This window comes from Neolamprologus brichardi, chromosome 7 (genome assembly GCF_056152115.1).
Source record: "Neolamprologus brichardi isolate AB-2024 chromosome 7, ASM5615211v1, whole genome shotgun sequence".
In the NCBI taxonomy this organism is placed as follows: domain Eukaryota; kingdom Metazoa; phylum Chordata; class Actinopteri; order Cichliformes; family Cichlidae; genus Neolamprologus; species Neolamprologus brichardi.
In genome coordinates, this window is record NC_142110.1 from 17,936,709 (window position 1) to 17,952,948 (window position 16,240).

Below are 16,240 nucleotides of genomic sequence, written 5' to 3' on the forward strand. Positions count from 1 at the left end.
GTCCTAACTTGAGCCTCAAGTCTTTTCCACAGTCATGTACTTACACCTGAATTAGCTTGTCATATTACAAAAACGAAAGGTTTTCACTGCAATACTTTACACTGTGTATACTGTGCACTTTTAAATCAACAATAGGCTTTTTCAAATTAAAAATCGCACACCATTAATCTTTGTCACACTGAAAATGTTATGGCATTTTTAATTGAATTCCACCGCAAGCACAGACACTACAAAGACTTTGTCCTCTCTCTAGGTTCTTCTTTTCTTCTTCCTCTTACCCCAAACAGTAACAGCAGATGGCCACCCTCCCCGAGCCTGGTCCTGCGACAGGCTTCTTCCTGATAAAAGGGAGTGTTTTTTCCCCTCACCATGGTCACCAAGAGCTTGCTCAGCGGGGGCCACTGGATCGTTAGGTTTCTATGAGTAATGTGTGTATGAGCACTGTAGTGTTTTGGTTATATATGCCTAAATAAAATGGGGGCACCATTAGGGTGTTATTTATAAAACATTTATTTAGCATACAACTGAGATGCATTTAAAATATTTACTCCAGTTTTGCAGTAAAATGTTCAAACATCTGTTACAATCATTGCTTTCTTAAATCAGCTGTGCGGTTTTTTTTTTAACATACACATTCATGCCAGCTGGTTTAATTAAAAACAACAGTCCCATATATTGTACCGTAATAGGAAAATGTGTCGTTACTTGTAAAGTTAATGAAAAGAAAGATATGCTATGACAATATACAATACACGACGTATTGAAAACTACCATATCAAAGTACATGAAATGACAGACCCCTGTTAAAAACTTAAGACAGACATCAAAATTTCTTCCAGATGCACATATCCAACAAAAATAAATACTGATGAAAATGTTTAAAATATTCTCAATGAGTGCTTTCCTCAAAAGAACATTCTCATCTACAGTAGCAGAAAATAGTACCTGAAAATGACAGCATCCCTTTTCTGTGACATAAACTGGAGTAGACATGAATATAAAAATCTAATAAAATACTCTTTTTATAAGTCTTTTTCGTTCATAAAAATCACTACATAAATGAAAAGTGATTGTAGCTTCTGTGTTAAAATAAAACAAAAATACAAACTGATTGTCTGACATACAGAAAACATTTTTTCTTTTTGGCCATGAAGTCCAAAAATCTCTGCAGGGCAAAGTGGCATCAGTGCACTGTCCACTACAGTTATACTACATTTAACACCCATTGTGTTCATTTGATGGATATGCAACAATGCTGGCTTTAGAATAAAATGACAAAATAAAATAAATACAATCTCAAAACAGGTTACCCTTCTGCATTCCCAGTGTCTTGATAGACGGTTTGTAAACAAACAGACTCATTGTTAACCCGAGTCTGTTTTTGATCCAGCTCACTGTCAACAAAGGAAGAGCTAGTCTCACCTAAGAGATGTTAGGCACCGTTTCTTTGATATTACGCCTGCTGACCCCCATCATCACCTTCTTCTCTGTGTGGCGTCCTGTTGAACAGACATGATGCTCTGTTTTAACCTCTTTGTAAGCAAGTGACTTGCTCTGCCGCAGTAGGTGTGGGTGGTTGTCTGCAGCGACGTCTCCAGCGGTCGAAGCAGCGAGGTCTCCAAGTTGTCGCCGAATTGGTACTAGGATCAAAAGTAAACATGTTCAGCTTTCCTACTCCTCATTTCAGACATCAAACAATAAAAACTGCATTTTAATTGCATTCTTTCCACGCCCACGTCGTTTTTGGCTGCGGCACCAACTTAAAACGCAGCTCTTCTCGTTCTCCTGACATTACTCAAAAAATGCCTTTAAAATAAATAAATAAAAGCAGCACAAGTGTTTGTTTTTAACAACACCTGTTGTTTCCTGTGACAGCTTAAAGAAAAGAAAAAAGCACAATGACAACTACATTCATCTCACATGAATTAAGTGCCACATTTATCACCGTCACTTCCAGACAAAATAACATTCTGTTTTTGATTCGTATCTGTCAATTCAGAGTGTGTTCGAGTGATGAATATCTATTACCCCAACTATTCGCAAATGGGCTTAATAAGACGTGACAGCGTCGGGGAAAACTACAGCTGCTGCATTCCAGATATGCTTCATTATTGTACGCTTTTGTGTTGCCAAGTAAACAGCAAAGGGGGGGAGAAAAAAAATTAAAAAGAAACTTTCAGCCTCCTCTGTGAATGAATATTGGCAGCCAAGGCTTTTGTCACGTACGGTATGCAAATAAGGATGTGTGCCTTTCACTTTTATATTGAGGTGCACCAATCTTTTACTGCTCGAGTAAATAAGGGAAATCACTATTTTACAACGTCTTATTTGACTCGAGTTTGGCAAAGTATTACATTACTCAAAGCGCACTTTCTTTATTATCTTTCATATAGTGCAGAAGGCAATAAAATACCATTAACAGCCTCCTATTGATTTTTATGTGGATGTGGCGGGTGCGTTGTCCACACAGCCATCATGATGTCTCAAACTAGCATCAGCACTAAAAATTTTACAACTCTTCTGTGGGCTTGGCTGGGTAATGGTAGTGCCCTTTATTGCAAGCTCCTCTGCTGGCTGTGAGAGAGCCTGCCTTGGGAACTAGGCTGACTATGGAGGTCTCGGTTGGATCGAAATTAGAGTTTGTTCGAGAATTGCCTGCGCCGAGCTTTGGGATGATAGCCTCAAAAGACTGGAGTGGGAACAAAGTGGGAGGAGACTGTGGAGCTGAAGCAACTAAACGCTCTGATAAAAAAAAAAAAAAAAAACAAAAACAGCTAAAGATAAAGATAAAAGGAGAATCATTTTTAAAAGATCTTCAGATCTCTCTTCCAATACAGCGACTGTGAAACACGGCCCTTTATCTTAGAAACATCTTCTCAACTTTTTGCTTACTAATGAGAATCCGCAGCACTCCTCTGCCTCCTAAAACCATGTGGATATGGTATGTGCTCTGTGTTTCTGTGCTGTCTGAGAGACTGATGGAAGCACGAGGACCGAGTGCCCCATAATGAAGCCTGCTCGTTTTCTTAATGGCTGAGAACATTGCCCGCACTGATAGCGGCCTGGCTCGGCCCTGTGGCGGTAATGGATGGAGACCAGCTAATGAAGCTTCCCTTGCTCCCCCCAATTGCTGCCTGCATGTTGACCGGTAAGCTGAAATCAAAATGAGCAGATCGCAGCGGAGCTGCCAGCAAAACAGTGAAAGAGCTCTCAGGCTCATCTGCTTGCTCACTTATGATACAAGTGCTGCATTTTAGCCTTTCAAGGCCTATAAGCTTAAACACATTTCAAGTTTCCAGATGCTCTTTTGTTCAGTCTTTATTTCCAGGTGGCGTCCTGTGTCCAGACTTAAAGATGCTATGTTGACACTTTTTACAGGTGTTAAATCAAAATCAGACCTAGCCAGTTGTTTCAAAGGGGTAAAAATCACACCTATGTTATTTACATTCCATCAAAACGCCCAAAAAATACCAAAAAAACCCAATAACAGACTAATCCTACGAACATACACTGATTAGGCATAACATTATGACCACCTGCCTAATATTTTGCTGCCAGAAAGAGGCCAGACCCATCGAGACTTGACCCCTCAAGGTGTGCTGTGGTATCTAACACCAAGATGTTAGCAACACATCCTTTAAAAGGTGGGTCCTGTATGGATCAGACTTGTTTGTCCAGTACATCCCACAGATGCTCGAATAGATTGAGTTCTGGAGGCCAAGTCAACCCCTAAAGTCATTATGCACCTCAAACTATTCCTGAACCACTTTTGCATTGTGGCAGGGCGCATTATCCTGCTGAAAGAAGACACAGCCACCAAGAAATGCCATTTCCATGACGAGCTTACAATGTCTGCTGTATTGCTTAAGTCCATGTCAAAGTGACAGTCACTTGGATGGCAGAACCCAAGAACATTGCACAGAGCATCACACTGCCTCTGCTGGCTTGAAAGAAACGGTTAGTGTCATTCACTTCACCTGTCAGTGCTCACAGTGTTAAAGCCTGATTGGTGTATACTGTTTGTGTCATCAGTGCCGAACAACAACAACAAAAAAAAAAAATCACACTCTGTGATATGAGTCTTCCATTACATAAAAAACCCCCAAACACAGCATAGAAAGAGGAGCTGTAAATCTTCACAACACTGAAGATCTAGATAGTTAAAATACGTGTTTGTGACCTGTATTTAAAGATATACAGTCAGTCTTAACAAAGTGAAAAATATTGACAGACAATTGGTTTCAGTCCTTTCACCCAATTTGTGGGTGGACAAAGTGACAAAAAGCCTTTTTCTGGAAAGCAGCCACATTCAATAGTAGTTAAATAAATTCAGCTTTGCGTAGATTTGTCAGGCATTTGTGTTCACAGTGGTATAAAATCTAAGTGAAATGACCTCTTTGTCTAAACTGCATGTGAAAATGTTTGAATAAATGCCTTAAATGTTGAGAAGCAACAACTTTGGCTTGAATTTTTAACCTTGCAGTTAATAGGATAACCAAGCAACCGTTTCACTGACTAAAACTGGATGGAGCCGACATGCCTGGTTTGGAAGACCAAAGACAGGATGATGAAAATGTTTAACGGGCTATTGATTAAACACTCGTGGATGGAAGCATCTATAAGAGAAAAGCACTGACCTGCAGTGCTTATTGATAATGTAATAACTGGCAAATGTTTCTCCAAAATAATCTGGTCTTCCTACACAACTGCCCTCAAAGAGCAATTTCAAGAATAAACATGTCCCATGATGTTCTTCTAACTTTTTCCAGTCAGTTATTTCAAGAATGTGTTGTAAACTTTTGGAAGAATAAATGTTTCAATACCTTCAGATATGTGGCTAATTTTCATATTTGATTTTTTAAAATATTTCTTACATTTGAAAACTTCAAAATTAACATGCAAAAAAAAATGATTTCATAATCTGTTTATTTTCTATGAATTCAAACTGTGTCTGTTCTTTGAATGATTGCGGTTTAAAGATTCCAAGAAATAAACAGACACTTGTAACGTGTTTCTAAATGATTAAACTTCTGATAAAAACCCCATTAGGTTTACAAGAAACCACTGATCGATCACAATCCACACAACGTTAACGCCCCAAGCCAAAGATGGAATAGTCGGCAGCATCACTGAACGGGCAAATTTCACTGGCTGACTGCTAGGTCCCACCCCTAGGCGTGTGCGGCTGTCCCGAGCAGGGGGTTTACCCTCACAGCCGAGAGGTTTCCTTGATGAAGACTTGGGGCAAAATATTTGCTGTTTATTTGGAGTCTGTGCTTCGGAAACTGTTCAATAAATTACATTTCTTGACATAGTTTTGAGGGATATTTGCAAACTGTGAACCACTGAAACACTGACAATAAGTGCAGCTGTTCTTTGTAGCAACATTTCTTAGCTACTTTAGTGTACAGCTTGGATTCTCAATCTGCGTCTTTGGCTGACTTTCTTGCATGCTGTGTCTCAAAATACTTCAGTGAACAGAGTTTTCCGTAAGAAGGAAGGACACTTGAATATTTGTTCCCCTTGTAAGGTAAGGTAGACTTCTGTGAAGATGCCCGTACCTTTTGAATTGCTTCATAGACAGCTCGAAATGCTGGCTGTTTGTCGTCATGATAAACTCCTCTGTTACCATGGAGAATAAAGACACCTTCTTGTTCAGCCTGTTGACAGTTGCTGCCATAGATACAGTGGTCTGGACGGTAGTTCCACTGGCAGGGAAACATATACAGGCTTTCTGTAACACAGTAAGATGAGTGGGTTGACAATGATTCAAACGAAAACCATTAAAATCCCTGAAATTTGTACTTGACAGTAAACATCCAAAAGAAGACGCTTCTTTAATTAATCTATGTCTGCTGGTCTGACTTAACTATCATGACACACAATAACGCCATGTATGTGGTTGCACTAACCTGGGTTATGGTGGAATATGATATTAAGAAGGTCCTGGTCGCCCCAGGTGATGTTGAGCTTATACTTCTGGAGAAGGGGCATCAACATTTCCTCCCACTTTAGTGTAACTGTTGTCATGTCATTCTGGAACGACAAAACGCAGAAGGGATGTGTGTCATTTTGATTCTAGTAACCATAAACATGCCATTTTAGCCAATCAATCATTTGGGGAACACTTCCCAACCACGCAAAGGGAAGGGACTGTCTGTCAGCGAGCTCTCTAGGAAGCTTTAGCATTGAATTACAAGAGTGACCTCAGCTGGTCAATTTTGGTGGTGCAGAACAGCTACTTCTAAGGATTTAAGAACATTAGACAGCTCTAGAGGTTTCAGTCAAAATGCAAAACTAACATGGAATTGAGAAAAACATGCCTAATGCAGTCCTTGTTTTAAAAACAGAGTACTTATTTAGATATTGTATGTTAAAGGCCATAAATGTATATCATGACCAAACCCTTTTTAATAGCTGATACACTTTCACATATATCATGACACAATGCGGTATAACCATTAGGCTGGTTAATAAGCAACAGATTTATCTTTACCTTGAAAATTTTTTCCCTGAGGCGTGTCATGTTCATGAGCATGACCCCTGAGTTGATGCCTGTCTTGCCGTAGTAAGGGTGGCGGGCAAAACGATTGTACCAGCCGATACGTGGTTCCTCATGTTCTGGAGCCATGGCAGCTAATTGGCTTGAATTGAACTGAGAAAGCAGAGCCCACATGTCTTCTACTGGCTGCAGAAAAATAATGTCTGTATCTACATAAAGCAAGGAGTCTACCTCCTTCAGAATCAGCTGCCAAAGACATATAGAAAAAAAAGATTAGTATATTCTGAAAAAGCAATACTGTATTAAGCTATCTGAATGTAAAAAGATACCTACTGGCAGAAAAAGCCTCTGAGAGGCACAGGGTTTGAAGAGTTTCTTCCATTCTCTTGCATTCTCCTTGGGAAAAGTGATAGGGTAGATGCTGGAATTAAACCTTGCCCGAACTCTCCGAGGCCACGATTCCAGCTGAAAAAAACAACAACAAACAAACAAAAAACAGAAAAGCACTAATGTTTAATTGCATCTCTTTTTGAGCTCTTTCATTTATTATACATCTTTGTCTTTAGAACAAAAAGCACCAAAAACTGGGTAAAGACTTTACTTTCTTCCTTACTTAGTCATAACTGGACACATAATGCTGTTTCTCCTCTGAAAACAATGAATTGGAGAAGACTAGCTCCTTGATACAGTTTGCAAATGTGTATTTTTAAGCAGCGGTCCCCAACCCCCGGGCCACAGACTGGTACTAGTCTGAGTCGTTTGGTACCGGGCTGCTAGAGTTGAGGCTCGGGTGTGAAATTTATGGTTTTCAGCGTTTTTATCATTATTTTTTTTATCATTAGCTCGGTTTCCCTGGGTCTTTTCCCATGTGTTATGAACAGTGTTGGGACTAACGCGTTATTAAGTAACGCGTTACAGTAACTACGTTATTATTGTGGTAACGAGCACGGTAACTAGTTATTATGCCAAAATCAGGAACGCGTTAGTCGTTACTGGGATTTAGATAGGGTCGTTACCCGTTACTTCGTGTGGTGGCTATCGCGGAGCTTCCACAGATTCTGTAACATTAGCAAGTGTTGGAGGCAGCAGGTGGATGAGGGAAAGGGGACGCAGAAGGAAAAGAGACCCGAGGCGGCCGCCGGTCCAAGTGTGAACTGAACTTCAGGTAAGAAGTTATGACCTGCAGTCTATCTGGGTCAGATATAAACCAAGTTTAGGTGGAGTTTATTTTCGTTATTCTGACTTTTTCCGTACTGCGTACTAGCTAGCATGACGGTGTTTCTATACAGCTGGGTGGGTGCTATGAAGTTAATGATGTTGAACTTTATTTTGTTCATAAGTTATTAGAGTTGCGAACCGTCCCGTCTGGTATTCAGAGAAAATATTACGCGTTTCTTATTATTGAGGTGAAAAGGAACAGTTTGTCCCGGACTTCAGCTACAATGAAAAAGACACAAAGCTGGAGTTATTCTGTGTCTTTGCTGCACAGCTGCCTCTTCTTCTCTCATTCTCCTCCCTCCCTCTCCCGTTTCTACTTCAATCATGAAAACTGATCAATGATCAGCTGATCGGCTCTCTTGTTTGTTTATCGCCCACTTTGCGCCAGAAAGAGGAAACCAGCCGATGTCGCGCTAAACAACAGCAGCACGTTTAAGCTTGATCAGCTGTTGTTAGAATTTATTTAATATTAATTTCTAGTATCAGCTGATGTTTGCTGGAGCCACAGCTGTAAAAAAGCTGCTGGTCATGATATTGGTTTGGTTATCTGGTGAGAGGGAAACATGAAGATGAAACCAGGAGATGTCCTTACTGAATCATCAGAGCTGAACAAGTGATGGAGAAACAGGTTTACCTTTTAGGTGACATAAATGAGTTGAAGGGAAGTTATGAACTGTTTCTGAAAGACAGATAACCCCAGGAGCTGACAGCTGGTAACTGTGCAGGGGCGGATCTAGCAAAGTTTTGCCAGGGGGGCCAGGTAGGGCATTAACAGGGAGAGGTGGGCACAAAGAAGTACTTTTCTTTCGTATTCTCATTTAAAATGTCTGGCTTTTAAAAAATAACTATCTGAATATTACAACAAAGGATTGATAGATTGATGCATATATACCAACAAGACAGTGTACATCACTGTCACAACAGTGTTTGTTTTCATTCAAAGGCTTTATGATCTTTCCTATAATGGCCGGTCTCTAGTCAAAATGCCCGGGCCGATTTTTTTGTCCCCGTCCAGCCCTGTATGCAGCTCATCTGCAGTCTGGTGTTACCTACATCTTCCTATTCAGAAGGCAGAATTTCCGAGTTCTGAGTACAATCAAAGCACCACGACTGCAGTTTTTGTGTTGGATGTAAAAGGCGCACATGACGCTGTGACGTAGGCTAGAATCATGGCAGCAGTCAATGACGGTCCAGGCGTGGGATTTCTCTCGTGGAAATATGCACATAAAGTAAAACCAAAGTTACTTTCCCTAGTAACTAGTTACTTTGAAAGTAACGAGTAACTTAAAGTAACTGAGTTACTTTTGATAGAAGTAACTAGTAATGTAACTAAGTTACTATTTTAAAGTAACTTACCCAACACTGGTTATGAATAAAAAAAAATTGGTACTGGTTTTATTTTGTTGTATTTATCCACGACACCTTAAAGGCCGGTCCGTGAAAATATTGTCGAACATAAACGAGTCTGTGGCGCAAAAAAGGTTGGGGACTCCTGTTTTAAAGCAGATATCTTGAAAACAGGAACAGAAAGTGACAAAAGTTACCTGCCATGGAAACCTGGTATTTCCACCGGAAAACAAGACCAACCTCAGGTTTCTTTATAGCTTTGTAGCTAAGCTGCCAAAAAGCCATAGATCTGTTGAGCCTTGTATTGTTATAGCTCGCTAAGGTGACTCTGAATCAATCGTCAGGTATGTTTCTACAGTCCAAGGCTGCTAGGATACCTTTCAAGATACATTTAGTAACGCTAATCCTTTTTGTTTGTTTGTTTGCTTTTTACTTGCTGGTTTCCAAGTGTTTTCTCACACAAAATTAAAATATTTCTCTGTACTGTAAAGGGGCCTGAGATGACCATTGTTGTGAAGTTGCACGGTATGAATTTAAAAAAAAAACTGCAAAGGAACAGTTGGGCTATGGTTGAGAAACATAACAAATGAAACCACATATGCTTACAGTGTTTCTGAAACTCTTGTGAAGTTCATCCTCAGCAAAGATGTAAAAGTGCAGAGGCTTTTTGCTGAAAAGAACAGCAGACTTCAACATGGTGATTGTTTCCTCTAGCCTGGGGCCACAGGCCACAACAGCCAGGTGACTCCTCTCATCCCTGCTTTCTGCCTTCACTGCAGAGTTTGACCGCTCACTAAGAGTCAAGAGAGAGGTGGAAGAAGAAAAAAATGAAGGTGTTTATTTTTACATCAGAATGGATACACTGGCAAGTGCAAAAGAAAAAGTGAGTCTCAGCTGACTGGTACTCAGCCCTGTAGGGTTGGAACTGTCATTAGATTTAACAGAGGGACTCAGAAGAGAACAATCATTCATACTTTTTGCTGCCTTCAAGTGCTTCTTGTGAATTACTGCTTTCACGTTTGGACATAATGAAAGTAGCCTGTCATATTCAATCATTTCCATGTATGCACAGAAATGTTTACTGTATGGAAAACCCATTTACACAAATACAATAAGCAAAACGTTATATTTTATTCAGACCTCAAATTTGAACTGGTTGTTTCCAGCATTGATTAAATTATACCACAAAAAACCTTTTATTATAAATAAAATGAAAGATTTAATGCTTTAATGCTGTGCTAGTATGCAGGAATGCAAAAACAGTCACACAGAATACTGTGGATGCAGCAGTTATCAAGCATGTACTCTGAACTGTGGACCTACGAAGTAGGTGAAAAGTGTAAAGCTGGAGGCAGTTGATTATTGCAACATGTATCATTCATAGTTTCACAAAATCAGGCATACCTAAAAGATGATTCCAATAAGCAGTTCACTCCACAAACATCAGCAGGCAGTCTCCAATATGGATTCCAGTAAGAAACTGACTGTGACTTACACCTGACAGAATAGAAACATCATCTTTTGGATCCTCAGAATCAAATCTCTCTCTTTGATATCAGTAGTGTTTTGCGATTTTCATTAGGATTTGTTTAACATGTGGCGGTCCTTTAAATCCAGCCTAAAGCTAACCTTAAGCTGATCGGTTATCTAGCAAGCTAACAGGTGGTAGCTAGTGGTTGTTTTCAGATTATGTGGTGAAAAACAGCACAACTAAAACACTGAACATTTTACCTTATCCAAAACACGCCAAATTACTATTTGTTTGGTAGCTGGCTAACGTATACTAGGTAAACTAGGTTTTACGATACATGTATCGGCTCGTACACGCTAGCTGAAGCAAGTAAATGCAGCGATATGCTAAAGGTGCAAATGAAGCTCTAACAAACAGGTAAAGCTAACTTCTACTCATTTTTGTAGTTTAAGTGTAAAATTGGTCGACACAGCTAGCTAAGCTACCTGTCAAGCCCTTCTTCGCGGTCTCGGAGGCCTTCCAGGCCTGGCCTTTTCCTGAGAAGGTGCCCGGTGTCATGACTTTTCCTGCCGGGTATTCCGTGTTCTTTTACTCTCCACCCGTCTCTGTCCTCTAAGGTGGAGGCTAGCTGATTGAACACATACAAAAAGGAAAAGAAGACGAAGATCATGCACAGGAGAAATGTGTGAAGATAGCATCGCATCTTGCGCTTCAGATTTTATAGGTTAAAGAAACATTTTCATATTACGCTTAGCTAGCTATCACACGACATATCACCAGCTAGCTACTTTATCTCATTAATAAGTCAGAAAGTCAGCAGACAGGCACAGTTGGTGTTTACAGTTTCAGCCCCACCCACTTCTGTTACACGTGTTTTGTCTTATCAGCCATCTACCAACACTGTGCCACAGTTTACAGTAGTAAGTGGCACATGTAGGGCAGAGGTGGAGTCATTCACAATTACAGCACACATTGTAGAAAAAAAACAACCAAAACCCATAACGATTCTACAATCAGTATCATGCCTTCTTGAACCAAATTCAGGGAACCCTCAAAGCGCCAACTGAATACACGAGTAATGAAGTTTTAAACTTAAAAGCTTAGACAAAATACTCTCCTTTATGAAGTGTTGGTACATATTTAGATCTCCTGTAGTTACTGGTGTATGTATTAATGCGCCATATTTTATATCCGTGTCAAATGTTCTTTGAAGAGCAGGGAGAAGTGTGTGTGTGTGTGTGTGTGTGTGTGTGTGTGTGAATAAACAGGTGGAAATATGAAAGCATCTCAAAATTGCATTTGTGTTCATTAACTGCAGAAATGTATTTAACAGTTCCTTTTGATCATTAAAAACAAAAATAGCCAAATATCTACAACTTACTTTATTCAACATCATTTTACAATATAAACCATTCTATAGATTAGATCATGCTCAACTCTACCAAGTGAAGGAGAAGCATACCGAGAATAGCTCATCAATATTTGTACTAAAAAGTTACACAGTAAACATTTATTGCATTCAACAGGATTAAAAAAAAATGAGAGCCATATAAGGCCAGAAAAACCAACAGTGTTATGATTTATGATAATGGTAAAATTGTAATGCTTTTTAAAAAACAACAACAAAAAAACCCAGAAACATTCTCATCAACAAAGGTTGACATTAAGTGCAAAACACAACAATTTTCAGAGGATGAGCTACATTTGTGAGATGAAGACACATTTCTTCCACAATACATCATTTAATCTGTGCTGTAACGACAAACTGAAAACGATGCTTGTGTGACACTGAGGTGTTAAACGCAAGTTGCCACAGCACGTGGCGCAGTTCCTCTGACGTCCAGGATTTAATGCTACAGTTCCTTTTTCTCAGTTCATCATGATAGACTTTGCTGCAACAGGTCTTTGAACCAAGCACACATCTTACATATTGACTCCTGAATTGTTTTACTATTGGAAGGCACTGGAAAAAAAAAAGTGAATGCTATCATAGTGGCATTTATAGTATTATTAAAATAATGTGCATTTTGAAGTTGAATCTTTGACTGAGGTTGTTGAGAGTGCAGGAGAATGGGTTGTGCTGACCAGGGCTGTGGATGTTAGTGAGTCTCTCCGTTAACTGACGAGCTTTCCCCACGGGGCGAAGAGCATCTGGAGACACCTCGTTCAGTATTATCAGAGCTTGAGCCGCTCAGATTGTGTTGGTCTCCTGAGGCAGTGGTTACTGGAGTGGATGTGGGTTTGGCTTTCTCCTTAAAGTCTGTGATTATTACAGTCAAGTCTCCAACTGTGACCTCCAGATGCTGGGCGCTGCTCCTGTCTATGTTTTTTAACCTGGGCCTGTTGAAGGAACCCAAAACAAACAGGGTTTAAGTAAAGCTTAAAGGGTAAAAAAAACATTTCAGTAGCAAAAGAAAAGGAAAAGCAAAAAAGAAAATAAATCAAGGATTACTAAATAGAGTGACCCATTCATTGATTTCTTTGGAAAACAAATTCTTTACCTCATCTTTTTATAGCCCTTCTTTTTCAGTGTAGGTTCTTTATCACTTTTGTCTTTCTCTGATTTTTCTTTCTTCTCCTTTTTGGGATGTGTTGGTGAGGGAAACTGCTGATTTACTTGCTGTGCAACCAGCTGAGAAACAGGCCGCGGTTTTCTAAAAAAACAAAAGCAAAACAAAAAAAAAAAACAAAAAAAAAACAAAACTTGGAGTTATGTCAATTATTAATCTCTGCCTCTCTTCCACAGTGTCACTAATGTCCTGTCTTCCTCCCCTGACCCCCAACCTGTCGACGGAGATGTTTGCCCCTCTCTGAGCCTTGTTCTGTCTGAGATTTCTTCCTATTAAAACTGAGTTTTTCCTTTCCTACTGTTGCCAAGTGCTTGCTCCTGGAGGATTACCTAATTGTTGGGATTTTCTCTGTATTATTGTAGGGTCTTTACCTTGTATTATTATGCTTTGAGGTGACTGTTGTTGTGATTTGGTACAACATAAATAAAATTAAACTGAATATTTAGATCACTCAACCAGTAAGTCGGGTGAGTGAGAGGTTTAGACTGCTTGACTGTGTGTATTAGGTAATTAAAACAAATTTGTGTTAAACTTTTGTCATCAGTGTGTTAAAATGGGCTCCACAAGTTGATGTTATCCAAGCAAGTAGAATCATTCAAAGGTTTAATCTTAAGCTGCTGAAGCTTAACTGGAGCATTGGAACAAAAAGATAGAATATTACATAAACGACAGTGATTGAATGCACAGATTCATATATATTTCAGATAAACTCTGCAATGTATTTTACAGAGCAACAACTGTAGACCCTCCTTCCCCACCAAGAACCTTTCAGTCTGCATCAGCTGGGAAAACGTGTAAAGAGTTTTGCTCTCATGGTACAGCCATGTTTTAGTTTTACTACAATGACACAGACAGCCGCACTCCCAACCTCACTGGATCCAATGACATGCAACCTTTTATTGACCATGAGTATGCTGGGATCCACCTGCCTCTGAATTATGGGAATTTCAATCCTCTGATGGGGAGCATGAAGCTGCATTTGCCAACCAACCTTTAGTCATAGGGCAGACTTGTCGGCAGGGCTTTCCACTACAATGCACCAAATACGCTTGCACCCAATCAGGTGGACTTCTAAGAAGTATAATAGGAATGATGACTTGTCTGTTCATGCCCACAACGGAATTTAATCTCTGCTTTATTAGGCAGAAAATTTAGCGACTTTTTGCTGTTCTCTCAGTACTTCTTCAAATTGTCATGGCTTCATTTGGCAGTGAAAAAGGCATACACTGTGGAATTTGTTTTGTGACAATTCTCCATCTAATTTTGCCATGATGTCTTTAGACTTCTATGTAACCTTCAGTAATGGATCGATCTGACTCTTTGTCCAAGCAAATACATTTACAGTCTCACCCTTGCAATTAATTTTCTTCCTCTGTAGTCTTTCCTACAAGGAACAAACCCTATGCTTTATGTTTATACCTGCAGACACATGGCCAGTGTAGAAACTGGAAAGTACTATGAAGCGAGTTCAACATACCCATGGTATCCATCCGTTACCTAATTTTAGTTATCCTAACAATGGTGATCAATATAAGTGGTCACAGGAAACTGATTATCAACTTGCTAAATTAGTCCAAGGTTTCCTGATTTAGGTATAAGCGCGCTTACATGAAAGGGGTGGCATTGTGATCTGGCAGTCACACTGATTATTGCACTGGCAACTGAGCGGTTGATGTACAAAAGGAAGAGTAGACTATAATTTTAGAAAAAAAAAAATTACACATGCAATACAGCTGCTCCTGATAAAATCAGCAATGTGAGATAAAAATAACTGTAGACTATCAGACACAATAGGTAAGATTTCAAATGCTTTGGTCAAAAAGACTGGAACAAAAGGGGGTAATAAAATTTAGCCTATTTAAAGCTCATAAACAGCGCTGGTAGATTAGGTTCGCACCATAAGCAACCCAACACCCCCTGGATAAACTGAAATCCTGCTTCCTCATACGGGCCTATGACATTGACATATTATACTATATGTCATATAGTATATGACATAGTCTGACAATGTGTTAAATACTGGTCTGGTTGGCGAGTGGTTGGCTTTATTATGATTTAAGTATTTTGGAAGGTTATGTAAGGCTGTAGAGCTGTACCATTATGAGAGAATTAAAATTTGGTGTGTCCTCTGTACTATGAATGAGGTGGACACAATATAACTACAAATTAAAGTATAATTCAATTGAATGTAATAAAACAAAACAAAGGGAAATACTAAGGTCGTAAGCCCAGCTACCAATAAAACGCCTAAATAAAGTTGTCACGCGTCAACATCACAAACGTAAAAAAGAAAATGGGGGGGAGGAAAGAAAGAATGAAAAGCGACTACGTGAATGAGGTTTCGCACAGCTGTGGGTAATTAAAGCAGTTATGGGGTAGGTCCAGTTTTTCTTACCGAGTTGACGTGCCTTTTCTGACATCACACATCATGCACTTGAACGCCTCAGCGCTGTTCCTGAATGTGCACACGCTGCAGTCCCAGTAACCATCGTCGGAGGAGGGCTTGGATTGCCGCTTTGGCCTTCAGACAGAAACAAAACAAAAACAGAGGGACAGTGGCAGTTTTACAGCGGGAATGGTGATTTCACAAACTACGTGTGCGACTAAGGTTACCGCTGGTGGAAATTAACCATTCGAGGAAGTAGTTTCTGCTCAGAAGGCAGTCAGTGAAGCAAAGCGAGTCTTCACTTGACACAGGCAGTTGCCCCGTATTAAACCAGCAGCCAGCCGCCATGAACACTTCAGTAAAACGGCTTCATCCATTCACGGTGCTTTGCCTTCACGAATTGTCCGTTTAAGTCTAAATTCAAACACACTAGTGAAAGTTTTACCTCGTGGGACTCTTCTTGTCTCCCATTTTTTGAGAATCGCGGTCTTACAGGACTTGAAAAGGATCGATGTTACAGGTGAAAAGACGCATTTAGCTGCTGCTCAGCTGTCGGAGAAACTCCTGTCGAAGGGCGGTCACGTGCTGCGGGTTTACCCAATCACTTTAAATGTAATCACAAGCGCTATAAATGTGATTAAAAGTCTTATTACTGCAGTAAACCGCATGGAAATGCATAAATGCTATGGCATATTTAATATAGTACGAGACAGGATTTTAAGAAAGAATAGAATCTTTTAGAGTAG

General features: G+C 39.8%; 3 protein-coding genes across 4 annotated transcripts in view; 1 reads left to right on the forward strand and 2 right to left on the reverse strand.

Moving 5' to 3' along the window:
- Positions 1-16,240, forward strand: part of LOC102797300 (uncharacterized) — a 64,953-nt gene that overhangs the window by 30,594 nt on the left and 18,119 nt on the right. The window lies entirely within an intron of this gene.
- Positions 487-11,405, reverse strand: gxylt1a (glucoside xylosyltransferase 1a). Of its 2 annotated transcripts, XM_006782530.2 has the most exons (8): positions 11,024-11,405; positions 10,472-10,564; positions 9,674-9,860; positions 6,836-6,967; positions 6,497-6,748; positions 5,913-6,036; positions 5,562-5,734; positions 487-1,640 (listed from the first exon to the last, which is right to left on the reverse strand). In XM_006782530.2, the coding sequence occupies exons 1-8, from the start codon at positions 11,239-11,241 to the stop codon at positions 1,476-1,478; spliced, it is 1,344 nt and encodes a 447-aa protein (XP_006782593.1). In that variant the 5' UTR covers positions 11,242-11,405; the 3' UTR covers positions 487-1,475. The 2 variants fall into 2 exon arrangements, with proteins under 2 accessions (XP_006782593.1, XP_087699385.1); XM_087843259.1 differs by lacking the exon at positions 10,472-10,564.
- On the reverse strand, positions 11,906-16,077 carry LOC102797593 (YY1-associated factor 2-like). The gene is made up of 4 exons (XM_006782529.3): positions 15,940-16,077; positions 15,504-15,629; positions 13,040-13,192; positions 11,906-12,878 (listed from the first exon to the last, which is right to left on the reverse strand). The coding sequence occupies exons 1-4, from the start codon at positions 15,963-15,965 to the stop codon at positions 12,638-12,640; spliced, it is 546 nt and encodes a 181-aa protein (XP_006782592.1). The 5' UTR covers positions 15,966-16,077; the 3' UTR covers positions 11,906-12,637.

What these genes read in the sequence shown, in the direction of transcription:
- gxylt1a (XM_006782530.2), bottom strand. Translation starts at nt 11,241, where the DNA reads ATGCGATGCTATCTTCACACATTTCTCCTGTGCATGATCTTCGTCTTC. An exon ending in TTATTGGAATCATCTTTTAG is followed by an intron (nt 9,861 to 10,471) that starts GTATGCCTGATT and finishes CTTGACTCTTAG; the next exon opens with TGAGCGGTCAAACTCTGCAG. An exon ending in ACAAGAGTTTCAGAAACACT is followed by an intron (nt 6,968 to 9,673) that starts GTAAGCATATGT and finishes TGTTTTTTTCAG; the next exon opens with CTGGAATCGTGGCCTCGGAG.
- LOC102797593 (XM_006782529.3), bottom strand. Translation starts at nt 15,965, where the DNA reads ATGGGAGACAAGAAGAGTCCCACGAG. An exon ending in GACAAGAAGAGTCCCACGAG is followed by an intron (nt 15,630 to 15,939) that starts GTAAAACTTTCA and finishes TTCTGTCTGAAG; the next exon opens with GCCAAAGCGGCAATCCAAGC. An exon ending in AAGGGCTATAAAAAGATGAG is followed by an intron (nt 12,879 to 13,039) that starts GTAAAGAATTTG and finishes TTCCTTCAACAG; the next exon opens with GCCCAGGTTAAAAAACATAG.